General features: G+C 39.5%; 1 protein-coding gene across 2 annotated transcripts; it reads left to right on the forward strand.

The window, feature by feature from the left end:
• The first annotated feature begins 3,108 nt into the window (after positions 1-3,108).
• On the forward strand, positions 3,109-19,947 carry gspt1l (G1 to S phase transition 1, like). 2 transcript variants are annotated; one of them, XM_044330113.1, is made up of 14 exons: positions 3,109-3,567; positions 4,663-4,707; positions 9,421-9,675; positions 10,781-10,814; positions 10,914-10,991; positions 11,358-11,538; positions 13,364-13,518; positions 14,761-14,901; positions 14,993-15,086; positions 16,482-16,562; positions 16,919-17,092; positions 17,710-17,799; positions 18,193-18,361; positions 19,274-19,947. In XM_044330113.1, exons 1-14 carry the CDS (start codon positions 3,375-3,377, stop codon positions 19,324-19,326), a joined length of 1,743 nt encoding a protein of 580 aa, XP_044186048.1. In that variant the 5' UTR covers positions 3,109-3,374; the 3' UTR covers positions 19,327-19,947. The 2 variants fall into 2 exon arrangements, with proteins under 2 accessions (XP_044186048.1, XP_044186049.1); XM_044330114.1 differs by lacking the exon at positions 4,663-4,707.
• Positions 19,948-21,117: the final 1,170 nt, after the last annotated feature.

The raw sequence follows: 21,117 nt of genomic DNA on the forward strand, positions 1-21,117 counted from the left end.
ATGATTATTTCTGTCATGTGATTATAATGCAAAGCTAAATCAATAACTTTATAACCTTCCAAGAACACTGTTGATGAAGAACTTTTGATTTGATATGATGAAATGTCCTGGACCGTCCTGCCTGTCATGTCTGTCTGACTGATTGTATTTAATAAGCAGAATCTTTTTTCTTGAATGTTTTCTACCTTTTAATTTACAGCACAGAAACGCTTTGACATATTTTGTGTAAATTCTGTCTCTCAACAGATTAAATTCTAAGTTTTGTAGTCCTAACATCATGCCACGGCCTTCTGTGGTTCAGTTCTAATCTCATTTTTAGTCTTCCTCTTTACTGTTGTGAGTTGGCATGTTTATGGCTCATTTAGTCCATATACATACTTCAATACATCTGTAAATGTACAAGAGTCCCAGATGCTTGACAAACAGAGCAATAAATGAAAGACCAGAAAAGCAAAGTGATATCAGGCATTAATACCTCAGAGTATTGCTGACACCGTGACAAAATATTTGCTCAGTTTCAAGATCCTTTTCACATTATGACAAGACATTTCTCACTTTAGAATGATGATGCCATTATATCCCATTTAATCATATCACTTTATCACATAACTCTCTCATTATTTCACACATCTCATTAAAACTAACTCAATACATGGTAAGTTGGCATGTTGTTATAACAAGAAACTTCTGTACCACTTTCTGATAAGTCATCCTTTACAAAGTGTTTATAAGCATTATTAATCATTTACTTGCTTTATAGATCCTAAGCTAATAAGCCATTAATAAGGAAAATGTTTGTGTTGCCAGGTTGTGAAGCATCAAATCAGCTTTGTTTCTTTAGCTCTTTAATTCATCAGGAAGACCCTCCAATGGACTGTTTGACCACTTACCTTCTAGATGAGAGCTGCAGCTTATTAACATTTACAACTGTAGACTTAATAACTTTCTAATAAGCCATCGGCTCTTATTGTCATATAAATGTCAGTAAGCCATTATTAAAGGCTCTGGGGTTTCTCAGTTTTTAATAGGCCATCAGTAGAAGTTTGTCAGTTGGGTAATCAGGCCTTCACTGCTGATTGAGCTTTGGTTCAGATGTGAGAAAGGCTGCTGGATTGAAAGTGTATATAAGCTCATTTTAAGTCATCTGGTCATATGTGGTGTCAAGACAGGGTGGCAGATGGGTAGGAGATGTCCGTTCTTGTCTAACAATGTCTGCAGTCTGGTACATTACACGGACCAGTACTGATTTGTAGCATGATTGTTGACGATCACTGATCTAAGCCTGTTACACACAGGTGCACAGAACAATAGCAAAGCAGCCCACTTACATCTTGTTTTCATGAGATAAGTCAGTATGCCATTATAGATACATAATGAGAAAGTTTTGTGATATCATAAAATGAAGGAATGTGTTTTTATAAAAAAAAAAAGTTTCATGTTAAAACTAAATCATTTGGCATCTAGCAGTACTGAGGAAAAAAATGTCAGCATGAAAAATAACTTGTTATGACATGAACATCTCATTAAAAGGAGAAACTTCTCATTTTATAACAAGAAACTGAGAAAATATTTAAAACAATGTCAAACTGATACAAATAAAAATGATTAATAAATACTTATATTTAGTAGATGCGTGGGCTTAAGTCAGATATCATGAATCTGATGACTTTAGACTTAACTTGACAAAAACAAAACAGACTTGTCATCTTACTTTGACTACGGCCGGAATGACTTTATATCCTTCTCAAGCCCAGAGATGAAAAATAGACAGACGACAGATGATCATACTACCTAGTGCTGACTGTACTAAATTTAAGTTGGCATTCAATTTGTTGGAAGGGGCATCATGACTTATTAAGGACTCAGACAACACAAAGTTAAGGACATGAATTTGACTTTGGTGTTATTATAGCCAAGACCACCTTTGACAATATACATTTTCACATGCACCACAGACAGAAAGAATAAACATTATTGGACACATGGCAAAATATGTACAATTGAAGGCAATATGAATTGGATGGGATACATTATAAGGTGTGATTTTGTCTACATCTTTTCTGCATAGGTATTAAGTCTTGCATTATATATATAAAAAATGCTTTTATATCTTATCAAATCAAAGTAGATGAGTGACTAACTGTGGTCACATAATAATAACAAGTACTTATAAATAATCACAACACACTTCTGAAAGCAGAGTTGGCTGTGTCCCCTGATGTTCATGCCTTCATGTGCTTCTTTTTATGAATAGGTCATTTTATGGTTGGGCTGCTGCCTGAGGATATATTTAAAACTACAACATAATCTGTAACGATTCATATCACGTACGCAGGTGTGTACAAAAATATGTCTCAGTTTATTCCATCAGATAATATTATTGCAGAGTAACTTTTTATGTAGGAAAAGGTTATTAAATCATATTTGTGTTAGATTGAGGTCATTAAACTATACACTGTTCTACTGTTGATTTGTTTAGATTTTCTCAGTGTAGTTTGCGAGCCAAAGCTGTGATCCACCTCTTGTGCCCAAAGGTGGTTGAAATGCAAAAATGGATACAATGAAAGGGGAATTAAAGCGGAATCACTTTAGATAACTAAAAGTGATTGAGATTGGTGTGTTGTAAAACCAAACATATTTTTATTAAATTTTAAACCCAGCATGTTGCTGTCGTATTGTCATCATTTTTCTCATTAGTCTGAGTATGCTTTGCTAGGGCAAATGTTATAACGTTACTGTTGTAGTTACAAGTACTGAAAAAAACTTTCTCAACAAATGGCTATGATGCATTTTACAAATCCCAAAATATGTAGAATATTCTCTGTGATACTTAAAATATTGTATCTACAAGTTCAATGCGCTCTCCGAACAAAGAATATATGCAAACCATGTGATGAGTGAATGAAGTTGTATCACTTAACATATAAAAGTCATTCTCCATTTGCAAAACCTGAATCGAATCTGCGGTTCCTGAAAAGGTCAGAAACTATTGACGTAAACAGTCAGTTACTAGTCTTCGGGGAATGTAGTTTTCTTGTGTCTTGCGAGTCTGTCATGGCTACTGTGTTCCACTTTCGAACGAGACTTCATATCCCAGAGGTCACCGCGCATAGCACGTCGGCTGAAGGGACGCGTTAGCTCAGGCGGACTGTCTCTGGGAGTGCTGATCGAACATTTCTCTCTGGCGTCTCCGCCGACAGGCACCGGCTGCTTCTTTTCACCGGAATCGGAGACTAAACATCACACTTCCAGTTGGGACGCTTTCAACCAGTCCAAGAGGTGACCTTTAGCACCGGGGTTCGGACGGACGCTGACGTAGAACCGAGAACTGCGCAGCTCAAATCTCACAGTGGTGAAAAACCCAAAGAGCCACGATGGACCCGAGAGACACTGCCCCTGATTCCTGGGAACAAGAGGACGATGTGGAGGCCACACTCGACGGACAACTTGAATCCGCTTTCACAACCCTGAATGTGAACGCGAAACCGTTTGTGCCCAATGTAAACGCCGCCGAATTTGTCCCGGCTTTTGTCATGAAGGCACACTCGGAAGACCTCGACTCTGCGGGTGAGTTCAGGCACGTTAGTTAGCAGTTAGCTCGCTGTTAGCTGCTAACTAGCTGCTACCTGCTCTTCAGACACGCGTTCCTTGAAGCGCGACATGCTCGCTAGCTGCTGTGTGGTGAAGCAGGAATATAGACGCCTGCCGCTTTGTAACATTGACTACAATCTATATATAATGTTAATCTTACCCGGCCGTTTGGCTATAGAGTGTTTGTACAGCTTGTTGTCACAACTGTATATAGAGTCTTTAACCCAGCCGGCGTTAGCTTGGTGCAACCAGCCGGCGGTAGCATGTTCCTTAGCTGCTGTGCTTTCACAATCGTGCCGCCCAGCGTCAGTTAATGCGATTTAACCAAAACACTGCTTATTGTAACGTTACTCAGAAACTGCCACCAAGCAAGCGGCGCTTGTTATAACGTCCATGTTGTCATTTTTGAACATTCCAACTTCACTTGATTATTAAAGCTTAGCCCGTCATTGGAAAGAAAGAAAGAAGTGGGAACGTGAGTGTTTGGTGTGACGTGGATATTCTGACGCACTGCTGGTCAACAGTGGACCCAAAATGTGTCATTGGAAATCGCGTGAAGGCCGGGCGAGAGAGCTGGACGAGGCTGAAAGCTGCAATAACACGAGTCATCATAGGAAATGTTTTCATTTACAGCAGCGTGCCATATATTCACAGAACTCCCATATCTTGTATGACTGACAGTGTATTGCTCAGATTCAGCATTCAGTGGTTTCAACACCTCCCGCTATTGTCCCTATATACACTACCCATGGACAACCTAAATATTAACAGATTGGATGTTTGTGTTCCAAAGTATGGAGGTGTTTGACACGACTAAACAGTTGGCCATGTAACCAGGTCCTACTGTCTTCCTCCAACATTAACTTGATGAGGTGGCTTCTAAAGGCACAGTGAAATGTCCTTAATGAACATAATAGAAAAACACTTTCTATCATACCTACAGTCAGTTTAGAAATTCCTCAAGTCTGCTCACAGTTCCTTTAACTGAATTAGTCCTGTAGTTAGTGGAACAGGTCAGTCTCCTTTTTAAATTAACTTAAACATTAACTTTGCTGTTGTTTCTTTTTCCAGTTGCTGTTGAAAAAATATCCACTATGGAGGTGTCAGAAAGTGCTGGTATGTATTGAGGTTGTGTTTAAGCGGGATTCCCATGTGTCACAAACATGCTGTAACCACTCTCCTCATTGTCCTGACATGTGCACTCCCTCACTGAACAGATAGGATTAACAAAGCCTATAGTGACTGTTATGTCATGGGTTACTGAGACCCAATTACAGAAGTTCAGTTTTACCTGATAGCTCCATTCCCCCGTTTTGTACAGTCCTTTTTAGTAGTGTTTGTTTTATGTATCTACCTCCTTGTGCGTGTGCCAGAGAGTGCTTTTTTGCAGATCAAAAAAGTGGCAGCGTTTGACCACAAACTAACTGAATAATGGGTTTCGTTATAGATGAGCATCAGTTTGTCTTTTGTTTTGTCTCAGAGTGAGTAGATTCATTGGGGCTGTGTTTCTTTATCACTGTAAACAGACATGGCCTTATTTCAGTGGGAGTTAACACCACAAAGTGTACAGAGGCTTAGAGTGAACCCGCACTTTAAAATCAGTTGAGTTTTAAACTGAATAGCCTTTGTCTGTATGGTATGTTGTAGCTGCTACATTGTGTATTTTTCCCTTTCACACTGTTACTTTGTTGGCAATAGTAGAGTATTAAAAAACGATGACATTACTTTTAATGTTTACCATCAAGTCCAACAATAAGTACAGCAGCTCTGCTTGCATTTTTATCAGTCATTTAATTCTGCAGCCATTCTGATAAAGGTTGTGTTGCACCAGGATGCTTTAAATGCTTGTAATATCAGTGTTACACTTGTGATGTGGAAATAATATTGCATCATTGTAAGAAAAGGAATTGTAAAAATCTGGGTGGATGCTAACAGCTGGTGACCACGGTAGTCGGGGTGTGCACAGATCAGGCAGGTCTCTGGTGTAGCACAGTCCTATATGAAATGAGACATTGTAGCTCAGAGCTAATGTCACTTTTTAAAGGCTATAAAACTTCTCCTACCCCACTGGTTGAAATCTGCACACAGTATGTAATACAAGGACTTCTCTCCCAACCTCATGTGTCATGTGTGTGTAATGTTAACACAGAATCTAAAACTTGCTTTCATAGTGAATGTGGGATGTGAGTTCCTGTGTTTGATAGTGAGGAATTATCTGTTTGATTTACTTATGATCCATAATGTTTGCATTATTAAGCAAGATGGGGGCTGCACACAATTGTTGTTCTGGAAAATGTTGGTAAAAGTAATATATCATTAAAGGCAGTGGTTCCCTACCTTGGAGTCAGGAACCTCCAAAGGAATCTAGCGATAAATCTGAGGGAGTTGTGAGATGATAAACAAGATAGGAATTCAAGGAAAAAAAAAACATTTTGGCTGTACATCATGTTTAATTTTCATTTCTGACTTCTCTTATATCTGCTTTTTTTTTTCGGGTCACAAGCCCACAAAGTTGGTAACTACTGTTTTTAGGGCGTTCCTGTGTAGGACCCCAATTCATGGGGTCATGAATAGTATACAAATGGCCACTTACACTGATTTGACAAAATCAATGAGTTGTTCCTCTGCTCCTTCTGTAGATACATCCAGTGTTCAATCCAGGGTTCAACCTGGTGATTGAGAGCAGGTAGCAGTACATAGCTGGAGACTAGGACACATGGTCAACATGGTGGACATTTTAAAGAGTGTTTCTACGTCATTGTACCACGTTGTGCTTTATTAGAGAAGAATGTGAGAACAATCTGCAGGCTGCGTGCCATACTCTAGTTATTATCTAGTTTTTAGTTCCATGTGAAGCCAACAGTATCATTTAGCTGCCGTTTCCTCCTTTTTGGGGAAAAAAAGAGTGGATGCAGCCCTAAAATTTGTTTTATTTATTATTTCAAGCTTTTTAGCGGGGAACTTCAAATTTCTTGTGTGCTCCACTGTTTTCAGACGTGTGGTAGACACAGTCTCACTTTTTAAATAGTCTGTTGGTAGTAAATTTCCAGCTGAATTGAAAACTTGCAGAGCAGGTAGTATTTTATTTTAGTAGCTGTTTCCAATAACTGTACAACAATTACATTTAGATGATACTTACTATTATGGTTCAAAGGTTTTAAAAAAATATTAAAGTAACAGTAACTTTAAGACTTGATAGAATTGCTAATCAAAATGAAAAGCTGTCATTGAGTGTCAGTGCTGTTTGTGAATACTTTCTGCACACATTCACCTAATTGAATTGAGTCAAAGATGCTCCTCTAGGAAGACGCACCACTCTGTCAGTGTTTAGTTCACCCTTTGTACCATTTTCCCAAGTGGTGTGTTTCCTGGGATCGAATAGGTGACATCTACTGGACTGGCAGTATAAACAGAAGGAAGGCGTATATTCCATCAACTGTTGCTTCAGTACAAAAACGCAGCGGAAACAAATCCTTTTTTTTTTTTTTTCATAAGGTTGCCCGTCATGTGCAGCTGGATTCAGTGCTTCGCCTGCACGCTTAAATAGTAAAACAAAAACAACAGATTTGAAGGAACCGGAGCTGGGAACACACTGAACCAGGATCTGTTCTCTGCAGTATTACTGAGCTGTGTAGGAGGGTTTATGTCAGTGCACTATCATTGTTTCCTATTTGGTCTCCATTTTTGCTGCAAAGCGTTCGTCGCTGTGTTGCTATAGCGCTGCATTTCAGAGAGAGAACTTATCAAAAACTCCTGCCAGCAATGTGGTGCCTTCCCTCTGATTCCCTGAGAAAGTTTTTTTTTTTTTTTTTTTTTTTTAAAGATGGTATGCTATGGTAGCTATCACGATTTGCTATCCATGTAATGGCTATGTGAAGGTTCACTGTATAACAAGCTATTTTCAAACACAAGCATGGAGCCAAACATAATTCATAAATCAGTTCCTGGATTCACAAAGATTGCATAAACAGAAATGTGATGAGGCTCTAAAGCAGATGTTGCCACTACAATACACTGCCAGGTGTTTAGCAGACATTTGTGTGCTAATGAATGTTTATGTAAACTGTAAAATCTATCCAGACACCACCTTTAGGCTGCTCTGCTTTAGTCTGACCATCAACAGTAGAGGACACTTTTTCCTAACAAATAGCTTCGCTTCATGTTCAGTCAATGTGGCGGTCCAAATCTTACTGAAAATGGTGGAAAAAATCACACAACAAAAGAAACGTGTAAGACTTCACAGGCAAAATCTCTCACTGCTTTTTGTAGTAGTTGTGTGATAAATTGCAACTGTAACAATTAGTTTTCTGGCATGAATCAGCATCCTTTTTCCTGTCACACCGGTGACAGCTGTGGTCGGACGTATTTATATTGTTGGGTTGTCCATCTGTCCCATTCTTGTGAGCGCAATATCTCAGGAATGCCTTGAGGGAAATTCTTCAAATTTGGCACAAACGTCCACATGGACTCAAGGACGAAATGATTGGATTTTGGTGGTCAAACGTCAATGTCACTATGACCTTGTGATGAGTGAGTGAAGAGCCTAGGCTGAATTATACATGACAATATAGTGAATTTTACATGACAATATAGTGATAACTTCCATTTTGCCACAAAATACACTTACTACCTTTTAATCAAACTCTATACATACGACCAGGAGGTGATATTTCTAGTTACTGATTGTTTCTTTTGTTGTCTTTCCTTTTGCAATAAGACACTGATCAGTAAACAAAGTCTTTTGTGACAAGAGGTCTGAGTATGTCGTACAGATTATAGTCCATGGAGACACAGTTGTGATTTTGGGCTATATAAGTCAAACTGACAAAGACAGCTCTTCTGGTAACTACGAGATAATTATTTCTAAAAGTTTTCATGGAAAAAAAAATCTGCTGTGTTTTTCTGAATTAACGAGATACCTCAAAATCCTGACTGTGGTAATGTGAGCCACAGTGGTCAAACCAGTCACCATCTGAACTTGGTTGGGCCTAAAGTAGTGTAATTATGGTAAGGACGGGCTGTGAGTGAGGTAACGGTCCTGAAAGATACATATACACGCATTTGCCTTCATTTTCTTGATGTTCTTTTAGGAACATAGTGTATTGTACTTTTTGCCAATAGGTTATCAGATAAATCCTAAAGACTGCTGGTCCAGATGTTCTCTCTAACAGTGTTCCAGTCGAGTCATCCCACTGTACCTGTTTGTGGAAATTGCAAACTAAAACAACCTCTTGGCTCTGTAGGCAGTCTGCTGTGTTTGTTTCTTCTATTTTTGGGGCTTTGATGAAACATTTTTGCCTATTCTGAGGTGCCTGCGCAAAGTCGACAAACTAATAACAATACCGTCTATATTACTTAAAGATACAAGTATCTCCCAATGTTTCAAACCAAAATAAAGCTGCATTCAACTACACAAAGCTTCCATGAAATCAAGCTCTCCAGCAGGAATGGGAGCTTCTCTTGGGATTTTGAGGTATCTAATTAGTTCAGAAAAATAGAGCAGAATTTTTTTTTTCTCATGAAGACTTCTCTGAGAATTCTGAGATAATTATCTTGTTCATTCAGAAAAATTTTTTTTTTCTCAAGTGAATGCACCACGCTTCTGTAGGTAACAGCTAACGAAGGGAAAACAACTCAATGTGCTGCTTATTATACATATTAACCTGTTTTTTTTTATTTATTTTTTTTAAATGTGCATAAATTGTAAAAAAAAAAAAAAAAAAAAAAAAAAATCACCCAATTGAGCTGTTTCAGGAGCTTGTCAAAAAGAGGGAAAATACAGTTTTGTGATCAATGACAGTGAAGTGAATGTGTTTTGTGGCCGTGCAGCTCCAGTGGAGAACGGCGACACAGAGATGACCACAGAGGAGCCATGGGACCAGAAAGAGGCTGAGCCTAACGAGGAAGAGCCAGGAGGTGGTTCCTGCGGGGACCGGGGCCCAGCGGTGGCAGCAACAACGGAGGAGACGGCTCCAGAGACGATGATGGAGGAGGAAGAGGAAACACCAGTGCCCAAGGTTCCACTCACACAGCCAGATGCCCCCAAGAAGGAACACATCAATGTTGTGTTCATCGGACACGTAGGTCAGTGCAAATGAATACATGTCTATGAAGTCAGTTTGACTTGATAGCACTGCTGGTTAGCAAAGTGGAGCACCGACACCAATTAGATTAACTGTAAAATGACCAGAGTGATGTAAATATTATAATATATATTTAGAATATAGTTTGTTATTGTCAACAAATCCCATGACTAAACCAGTCGTTAACTCTAGGGAAGTGTTTCTCAGTGAATAATACTGATACACCCAGCGATCATGCTGTCACTGCTAATTCCCTTTTACCACTTTTAGCTAAAATGCTTCTCACACATGCTCGCACATCCAAATCATAGCAAGGACCTGAGATGTGTCAGTCAGTCAGGCTGAACTCTTCTTCCAGCTGCCATGGTTTATGTTCCACGTCCATTGTTGTCTGTTTACTCAGCTGTTCAATGTGCAGACACTGATGTGTCCGTCATCAGCTGACAGATTGCACTTGACTTTTCTCCACCTTCACACTGTTACATTAGAGATGTAGCCCCTAACAAGTTTGGAGTGCACTTATTAACACTATGGCCTGTTACCAAAGTAACCGGGTTACTCAGAGAAACCAGGTTAGGTGGGTAATCAGGGAAAGTGTTTAGATGCACCGCAGTAACCTGGTTAACGTACAGTGTTGTTGTATGTTTTGATTGTGGAGGACTGCGGATGTAAATTAGCTTTGAGCTAACTCCAGGGCAGTGCATCTTTTATGTTAAAAACTGTACACTGTCCTAATAAATAAGTATAATCAATATATATACATCAGAACCAGATTTCTGTCCAAGCCTGACCTTATTTTGGAAGCTTGGCTCACTGATTTTAACTGTCTTGAAATAGAAGACACTGCTTCCTGACCTTTTTTGTTAATTTTGTATTTGTTGGGGGGGGGGTGTCAGTGCAGACGGACAGAGTGGAACTCTTTTTAACAAATAGTCAAATGTTCAGTGGTTCAGAATTTGTCATGCACATACGTACTTGTAAAAAGCTGATTAGTCAGCAATTTTCCCATTTGGCTCGCTACTCAAAAAGTTGAGGAAGTCCCTGCTGATGTGGTAGCTTAATGTTAGCAGTCTAATCTAAACCCACACTGTGTGCTTCCTCTCCAGATGCTGGCAAGTCCACCATTGGCGGACAAATCATGTGAGTAGCAGTCTCCCTTTCTTGGTTCACTCACATTCACCACATCAAGCCTTTGATATGTTATGGATTTCTCCATTTTTTCTCCTTCATCACCAACAGGTATCTAACAGGCATGGTAGATAAGAGAACCTTAGAGAAGTATGAGAGAGAAGCCAAGGAAAAGAACCGGGAAACCTGGTGAGTGGGCACACTGCTGCTGTGTCTGGCCTAACTTGCTTTTCTATTCAAATCTAGAACATAGATGCTCTGTGCTGACTGGTTTTGCTTTCTGAACTGCTGGTAGGCTTTTAGTGTGAAACACCTGCAGGAAATGTTGAGTTTCATTAAGACAGAAAGAAACTGGATAATGTGCTCAAATCTTGTTTCGCATTCATGAATCTTCCCCTGTTGACTTCTTGACTTGTAGATTAATGAAATATGTTTTGTGCCTTCTAAGTAGTTGTTGTTAATAGACTTATATAAATTCTTGTTAAGCCTCTTGTTTTATTAGATTTCCCACCAGTGACCACATCGATAATAGAATACCACATGTCTGTCTCCCAGGTATCTGTCTTGGGCTTTGGACACCAACCAAGAGGAGAGGGACAAAGGCAAGACAGTGGAGGTGGGCCGAGCATACTTTGAGACAGACAAAAAGCACTTTACCATCCTAGACGCTCCAGGCCACAAGAGCTTTGTACCCAACATGATTGGAGGCGCATCACAAGCAGACTTGGCTGTACTGGTGAGTTCAAGGCAAAGATTATTAAAGACTTAAGACTGAACTGTTAAATTAAAGTTGAACATAAGTTCCCTCATTGCAGCCCTGTTAGCATTTCCACAGCATCTCTAGAACTAGAGTTGTCCAGTGGCTGAGATTGGCACTAAATGAGAATAGCTGGTCCACCTTAAAGGTCAGTCCACCTTAAGTGAGCTTGAGCGTGGCTCAGCGTCTGACCGAGCTTTGAAATAATCAAACCTTTAATGTGGCTTTATGAAAGCAATACAGTCAAAGTTACATGAATAAACATTTACAAAAGAGTATGAACATTTTATTTAAAATTTCTATTTAATAGCAATGTCTCCTCTAGTCAAGCAATGGCTCCCTTTTTTAAAAGTGTGCATCTGTGCTTGGTGTGACAATATCACAGCATCATGTTCTGTTTAACATTACTATCTTATATCATATCCATAAGGTTAACTACTCTGATGGAGCACAGAGCACATTGGGCAGGCATATGGAGACGCAGAGTGTCAGATCCATGAGAAAGAGACAGCAAACTGATTTGTAATTAGGGATTTAAAAGCCGTCACTCATGCAGATGAACATGGCTCAGTGGGTGGATGTACCGCTCCACCAGAAACATCTGTAAATGCACATCAGGAGCATTTATTCACTGACAATAGCCCCCTTAATCCCCTCCCCAGATTTTTGTCACTGAAACAAAGAATAAAAGTTCAGTCTGATTGTCAGGAGGTCAACAACATAACTGTTGTTTAAACATGAACAACGGTTAAGTAAATCCTCTTCCCAAGTCCTGATATTGATACAAGCAACAACCTGTTGTTATGTTCACTACTGCCAACTCCTCTGATACTTCCCAGACCACTGAGGGTAGTGACTCTTCTGGAACTAGTAGGGTCTTTCCTCCACAGGAGCTTTCCAGGAACCTGTAGAGGAACCCGGGCACTAAGCATGCATTTGGAACTATATTTAGTTCCTCTAGAATAATCCCAGGTGCTTAAAAAAACAAGTCCACGCTTGGTCGTATGTTCCAAAAGGTACAGGAAGTTTAAGGGGTGAGGCTTGGAGGGAAGACCATCACTGATTGGTCAAACACAGGTACTGCAGCTGCTCCATCATTCATAAAACAAGGAAGTACTTTAATGTCATTAGAAGGAGTGGTGGACATTTCTAGTTTTCTATTAAAGTTTAAAATAAAGTTACATTTTACTGACGGCTTCCAGGCACATTTTTAAAAAAACATGAGAGAGAGAGAGAGTGACAGAATGAATGAGAGAGAGTGTTAGAGAGGACAAAGCCAGTGAGAATGAGAGAAAATAAACATTTATTTTCTGATTGTTTCATGAAGGTTTAGTCGTTACTGTGCAGATAGGCACTCTGAGTTTTCACTCTCCTTTTCCTCCTCTGTATTTGTACCAGCAAATACAAAGAAGAAGAGGACGACTGTGTTGTTTCCTCGTGAAAATTGTGTCTCAAACATGCAGTTTTTTCAATTAGTCATGGATTCAATCTGCCTAATCTACACGGTTATTCAGATGTGTTGGAAACACAAACAACACAAACTGTCTGGGCATCAAAAGGGGCCTTTCAGTCCGAAGTTCCTCTGGATTCATAGTTCCTGGAACTTTGTGCTTGAAAAGAGCTTTTAGATTGATCCAAGTTCAGAGCATTTCCTGTGCTTAAAAATCCATTCTATTATTATCAAACCAAATGGCTGCAAACAAGTTAATGTAACCTGTAACATCTTTATGTCTACATGTTGACATGCTAGCTTGCTACAACAAGAAATCCCTGACACTGACTAAATGAATGTGTTGACCCCTAGGTGATCTCTGCCAGGAAAGGCGAGTTTGAAACTGGTTTTGAGAAGGGCGGACAGACACGGGAGCATGCCATGTTGGCCAAAACAGCCGGTGTGAAGCACCTGATTGTTCTGGTGAATAAAATGGACGACCCTACAGTCAATTGGAGCCTGGAGAGGTGGGTAGATGGATAAGAATGATCAGATAGTGTGGAGTGTAACAGCACTCAAAACTCAGCTCATACTAGAACATTAAAGACATTTGTATCTAAATAATTCAAAAAAAACAAAGGAGATGGTCAGTGTGCTCCAGATAGTTGGTGAAGGAACATTATAACATGCTGAGTGGGGTCAAATCCACAATTAAACTCTGCTAAGCAGTTTCTTTTCTTCTGGTATATAGTATGTTTACATCACCCACAGCACCCTTCTGTGCGTAGGTTTGCAGAGACATTTTTCGTGTATGTGGTGAGAAGCATGGTTTCAGCATAACAAGCGTTTGAAAGTATCACTGTGACAGCAGAGAGACATGATTACATGACACATTACACGAGGCAATGTGTCCTCCTAGTCAAATGAAAGTATGACTATGACAAAGTATCTAATGTCTAGAATAGTCCGTTTCCACCACTCAACATTTGACTGCAGCATTCACACACATTAGCACCATACAGTCTTACTACACACACATACACAGCAGGTATTAGCATTATGACAAAAAATAATCCAAAAAACTTGTCTTTTTAACAGTGGATTTCCTTGAACTTTAAATATAATTTAAATAAAATATAAAAAATGAGAAATATGTGTGTATGTAAGTGTATGATTTATTTATATATATATATATATATACATATGAAATCATTACATTTAAGCCTTTGCCAAATGAGTTCACAAAATGCTGATTAAGCTTATCACAAGGAGATAAATGTCTCTGTATTTTAAATCTGGTGTCTGGTTTGACATTCCCACGCTGGCTGCTGGCTGGATGAATGCGTACTGAGCATGCTCTATGCTCTATGGGCAGAGCATACACACCAGAGACCTCCACCAGCCAAGCTGGCTAACTTCCGTTTAGCCTTCTGCTAACTTGAATGGGGATAAAATAATTGTGGCTCCTCTACACTTTCAAAATGACTGGACCAAATTCTGATGGTGAAACTAGTCATTTTGTGGGGGTTGTGTGACAACAGAGTAGGCTACGGCGGAGCCTATGACACAAGCATGTAATGACCAGTGTTTTTAGAATTACTCTCACTGCCAGAATGGGGAGACAAAAGTCCTGCAGTCCAGCTGTAAGTGGACATTTCAGTACATGTCCTCTGTATACATCATGATGCTGGCAGTCTGTGTGACTGAGCTGATGTAGCGTCGCGGTGATTTGAAGATTTTGACGTCTCTCCTGTCGTCTGAACCCTCAGGTATGAAGAGTGTAAGGAGAAACTAGTGCCATTTTTGAAGAAGGTGGGCTTCAACCCGAAGAAAGACATTCACTTCATGCCATGTTCTGGGCTGACGGGAGCCAACCTGAAGGAGCCCACTGATATGTGCTCCTGGTACACGTAAGTCACTTCACTATTGTGACTGGATTAGACAGAAGGTTATTGTTGTTGGTCCAGCTCTTCTAACTGCTCTTCATATTTGTCATTGCAGAGGTTTACCATTCATTCCACACTTGGACAGTTTGCCAAATTTCAACAGATCAAGCGATGGCCCTGTCAGATTGCCTATTGTAGACAAATACAAGGTGAGAATCGATTTCTTTCTTTTAATGTTAACTTCATTAACAAAAACTCTGACTAAATATGTTCCTCAACAACCTTTTTTTCCATGACTAAGACGAGACGATGACAAGACGGCACCAACGTCATTAAGCACTAACTGTGACTTTATCAACATGTTATGTTGTTGATGAAAAAAGACTAAAATGTAGTTTAAAAAATAAAAACTTTACCAAAATCTCTTTATTTTAGTTGACAAAAAAGAGGAGAGAAATGTTCTAGACCTGAGAGGCGTAGCCTGAGCAGCAGCAGCAGTGAGTGCTGCGTTCAGGTGCAGTGTTGAGCGTAGGTCACCCATGTTTGGAAACACTCAGTGCTCAATACACAATGACTGTAGTTACACACATAAAACAGAGGAAAATTGACTTCAGGTCAGGTTTACGTGTATATAGTGTGAGTGAAACATGAAGCATTACGTGGCCCATGTAGACAGCTGCATTGATTTAAAGTAGCAGTGTATAATGTGACGTCGTCTTGGTTGCCTTGTTTAACCTTTAATATTGATGCATGTGATGCATGCAACAGCACTTTTGTTAACCTTATGTCATTATTAAGTCCATGGGGCAAACATCAAGCTCAGATTTATTTATTTAATGCAAGCAGATTGCACTTGGTGTGTGGACAGTATTCTTTTCAATTTTATGAAGCTATCTACTCCTGTTTCTGTTGTTCAGAACAGAAAGTTTGTACTTTGGGCAAACAAAAAAATTGGTTTCAAAATATTTTATTGCCTTTACAACTCTTATTGTTTTATAATAGTTTGAAAAAGAGTATTGGGCCCCATTTGTTGAATGATGTTCAAAATAAATATGTAAATCAGAACATATTCCATGTCTGGATGTATTCCTTAAATTGATAGAAATAAGTTTGACTGAAATGTCAACAGTTTTCATTGACTAAAACTATTGTAAAATAGTTTTGATTCTTCTTCGACTAAGATAAGACTAAAATGACCAACTGATAGTCAACTAAAACTTGACCCAAAAAAACAGGATGAGGTTGACTAAATATGATCAAAACTAGCGAGGACATTTGACACAGGACTAAGACTTAAAAAAAACAAAATTAACACTACTATCTTTGTTGGAAAAAAGCAGAAAAAAGCAGTATGACAGGTTGAGCTTTTAAAAGTAGCACACTTACTGCTCTGTCCGTAAAAGATTCAGTGCCTGATCTCAGTGCCCTCTAATCCCAACATCTCCTCCTGACTCACTGTCTGTGTTTTGAATCTAGGCTGTTTAATGTACAGACAGGGAAATGTACTAAATCAGTGTTGTGTTGCAGCTGTCAGACTCAGACATGACTCTCTATCATTGGTCATCGGTCACAGTCTAACAGTCTCGTTGCTGTGTCTCCTGCAGGACATGGGCACTGTGATTCTGGGCAAACTAGAGTCGGGCTCCATCAGTAAAGCACAGCAGCTGGTCATGATGCCAAACAGGGTAAGATATCCCACAAGTCTTTTCTTCTTCCTTTCAGTTGGAACCAAGAAAGATGAGAAATGAGAGTGAAACCTAACTATTTTGCATTTTTTTTGCTCCTTAAAATGAACGTTAACCTAATTACATCAAATGTATCCTTATTTTAACAGCACAAGCAAATATTATGATAAAATGAATGTTCCATGTGAGGAAACAGTGGATCTGTTGTCACTGTTATTTGCTCTAATATGAATAATTGTCTTATTGCTCCCTAATGTAACTACTTCCATGTCTTTTAATGCTTTAGTTTCTATTTGACACCATCAAGCTTTATCGTCGCCTCCGCCTCTCTCCTTGTCTTTTCTCTCCTCGTGCAGCACGTGGTGGAGGTGTTGAGCCTCTTGTCAGATGACGTGGAGACGGACGATGCCGGGCCGGGTGAAAACCTCAAGTTGCGGCTGAAGGGCATCGAGGAGGAGGAGATCCTGCCTGGCTTCATCCTGTGTAACGCTGAGAACCTCTGCCACTCGGGGCGCACCTTCGACGCCCAGGTAAGGTCACACATCTCAGCCTCTAAATGGTTAACTCTCATACCAGTTCAGCTTTAACCTGATAAAAACTCATACTATCATAACATGAACTTAATGTGATAACTTATTACATGTTAGTTATTACATGTTGTTAAAAATGTGACATGTACTCAATAAATAATTGTAGGCCTAATAGTCCTGACTGGTTTTCCATCATGGTGTGACTGTGAAAAGGCTATTAAATGACATTCTATGTGCTATTAAAAAGGTCTTGAAAAGCGTGCTTGTACACCTAAATCCACTGTAGTACCAGGGTTGCCAACCACTATACAGACCTGGCTTAACTTAGTCATCAACAGCACATCTGTATTCCAACCAGCACATGTGGCAGTGGGTGGGGAGCCAATGAGGGATCACGAGCTGCTTGTAGGACTAGGGAGTCCTGCTGGTGTGTGTGTGTGTGTGTGTGTGTGTGTTCATTCCTCCCCCATTACCAGTGTCTGGATACCTTTTTAATAAACTGCTCCGTGGCCAGCAGAGTAGCCAGTGAAATTCTTCATTAAACTGACAAAAAGTTGTTTTGTTTTGTTTTTTTTGGACATGCCCTCTCATAACCCCTGCGATTCTTTTCCTCACAGATTGTCATCATTGAACACAAATCCATCATCTGTCCAGGTTACAACGCAGTCCTTCACATTCACACCTGCATTGAAGAAGTGCAAATTACGGTACGGCCTAATGCTCATTTATCTCTTAGCTTGTAGCCTCTGGCTCACTGAAGCTGTCCTGGAATATGATGTGTTGGAGAGAGTGGGCACAGTGTTTTGTTAGAAGACTTTTGCACAGATGTAGCACGATGCTCTCACTATTCTCAACATGCTCTGTATCGTTGGTCAAGCTTTTGGTTGAACAGATGTTGTGGCTGGATGCTTTGTTCATAATGTTGCTTTGATTCAATCAAACACTGTTAACCATCTGAAGTGTAAAAATGTGACATACCTTGTTCCTGCTCAACTGACAAAAATCTAATAACACATATATAATGTATACAGAGAATGCTGTCATTGTATTATTAATCCTGTGTATGTGCTGATCTTCTGTCACTCTGCTCCCTCTTGCAGGCCTTAATCTGTCTGGTAGACAAAAAGACAGGAGAGAAGAGTAAGACACGACCACGATTCGTCAAACAGGACCAGGTCTGCATCGCCCGTCTGCGCACAGCAGGAACCATTTGCCTCGAAACCTTTAAAGACTTTCCTCAGATGGGACGGTTTACCTTACGAGACGAAGGTAGAGCACCTGAACTGACTCTTACAGATCATAGTCCAAGTCTGTGCTAATATAATAATAATAATAATAATAATAATAATAATAATAATAATAATAATAATAATAATAATAATAATATTAAAAAATAATGATGATGATGATAAATTCCAGTAGTATGTGATGGTAGATGATGATAGGCTGTTGAATTTCAGAACCAGCTGCTGCTGACCAGGGCTGCAAATAACACTTATTTTAATTATCAGTCAATCTCCAACATTTTGTTTTGGTTAATCATTTAGTCTATTAAATGTCAGAAAATGGTGAGGGATATGTCTCAGTTTCCCAGAGCCCAGCATGTATGAAGTAAATTTGAGGGCCAGATAATTGTATTCATCCTGAAGGAAATGTCTGTGGCCAAGATGTAGGATATTCATAGTTAAACATATATATGGTATAAGGTATAAGAAGTACCAACATATTTGGTCAAAACTGAGTTAAGACTAGAATCTGACTTTTTGAAAGCTGTTTACTACAAATAATGATAGCATAGAAATGTTAAAGAACCCTGCATATAGAATTAGCAAGAATAGAGATAAAAACCAAATTGCAGTGACTGCACTCTACTGCTAGCTTGAGCTAAAGCTAATTTACCATCTTTAGGCCTGTTTCTTGTGATTGACAAACAATTGTGATCCTCCAACTCTTTAGAATTTGACTGTTACACCATATTAATAAGGCAGTAGCTAACTTGTATAGCTGTTAGATGCTTTGGCTAAGTAGCCTTGAATCTTCCAACCCCTCTTACTTAACCTGTCTTGTGTAGTTACTGCTGTTTGCCTGTATATTCTAGGGCAGTATAAACAGTAGAGTATGTGATGAATCCTGTGATAAGCAGCAGTTCTAGCGAGGCTGACAGAAACGTTTGTGTCTTAGGTAAGACCATCGCCATCGGTAAGGTGCTGAAGCTGGTCGCTGAGCGGGACTGAAGAGGACGGAGCTGCCTGAAAGTCCTGGTGAGAAGAAACGTGCGGAGCTCGGTCATAACCCGCCCACACTGTTATCAGCGGCGACGGCACCTCCCTCTCACACCCCCCTTCTGCGTGCCGAAGATCAGCTTCAGAAAAAAACTTATGTGAAAAAGAAAAACCTGTTTTTAAGCAAATGAAAAACCAAGATGAAGTCCACACGAGTCAGCTTTCTCATATTGAGAGCTCAGCTATGCCATTTCTGGGTTAGCCCTCCCTCCACCTCTCCCCACCTCCCTACTCTGGTCTACTCATGATTACATGATTTTTTTTCTTCCAGTTATTTTTTTTTTTGCTTTCATAAATGACAATGACAAATGGCAGAAGTTATATCTGTAAACAGATGTGGACCAGGATTTTGCTTGGAATATAAAAAATGATTTTCAGAATTAAATTGCAAAAGAAATAGTTTGAAAGAACTTCACCAGTTGAAACCAAAATGTTTATCTTGGGTGTACATGTCTCCCTTTTTGCTTTTACCCAGTTTTTGGTTTCTCATGTGGCGTTCTGGCTGTGTGCTTGAGCGTGTTCAAATGTTATTAAAGCAAACAACTATGACAATAAAATATTAAATTGGGAAAACGAAGCGTGTTCATTTTCAGAGCAACTTCCAGTGGCTGGCTTCATATTTCACTATTTATCTTCAAGTCCATCACTTGCTCAACATCTGTGGGTTCACAGCACCTGTCAGTAACATTAAACACTACACATCATGCTGATTAATTTCATTCAACGACCATTGAATGAAACACCAACATGTTCACAAATAATTGTATTGTAATGAAGTTATATCAAAAACGGTTATTAACAGTATCCTCACAAGCTCTTAGCAAGCACCAGATAGGCTGGGTCTGTATTATGGGCTCATCAGATACAAATGTCAGTACAGAAATGCTGGATGTGCCTGAAGTAACCTAGCAACAGTGTCTGTATTACATAGTCTGTCCACCAGAGAGCACTGATAAGGTTATTTTTACACTGTAAAATGTCTCACTACACACCTTGAGTACCGTTCTTTAAAAGAGTTCTCCACAGATTTAACATTGTAGGACCTCACCTCATTCTAACTCCACTCCCCCAGATTTTTTCCATAGTCTTCAGCCCCAACCAGCGCTGATTCAAATGACATCACTTGAGGTAATTTATCAGATTTCACACAGCTCCCTCTGGAGCCACAAACGGCTTTATACAACTGTTTTTCACATATGCTGGGAAACACGCCAATGTGGAAAATTGGTGGAGTTCCCCTTTAATTACCACATTTATTAATTGATGAAAAATAGCATCTTTAGCTTTTTACGCCTCATCAACCTTAAAAACCCAGTGTGTGTCTGGCTAGATTTAAAACATGTGCGATCACTTGCTTATGAGGCTGACCAACAGTCATGATAAATGAAGATGTTTGAATATAGAAGTGTACTGACATTAGAAAAGCAACCGCTGTAAGATGAACTGTTAAAATAGTTGTGACTGTGTGTGCCCTCATTCAGGCCTGATTTATTAATGAAGAGCAAATACATGCGTCCTACCCTAAGTTATAAATTGCATTATTCATGAATGAGGAAATGAAATGTGCACTGTGAGCTGCAACAGAAAGACAAGTGAGGTAAGCAAGGCTGTTTCTCTGCCATCATATTGTCAGCTGCAGCTTTGCAGCAGGTGGTGTCTGCACTGCTCGCTGCTACTGTCAGCACCTCTCACTCATACTTTTTTAGTTTAGGTGTTCTGAATTTCGTTGCCACTGTAATAATT

This window comes from Thunnus albacares, chromosome 17 (assembly GCF_914725855.1).
Source record: "Thunnus albacares chromosome 17, fThuAlb1.1, whole genome shotgun sequence".
Taxonomy (NCBI): domain Eukaryota; kingdom Metazoa; phylum Chordata; class Actinopteri; order Scombriformes; family Scombridae; genus Thunnus; species Thunnus albacares.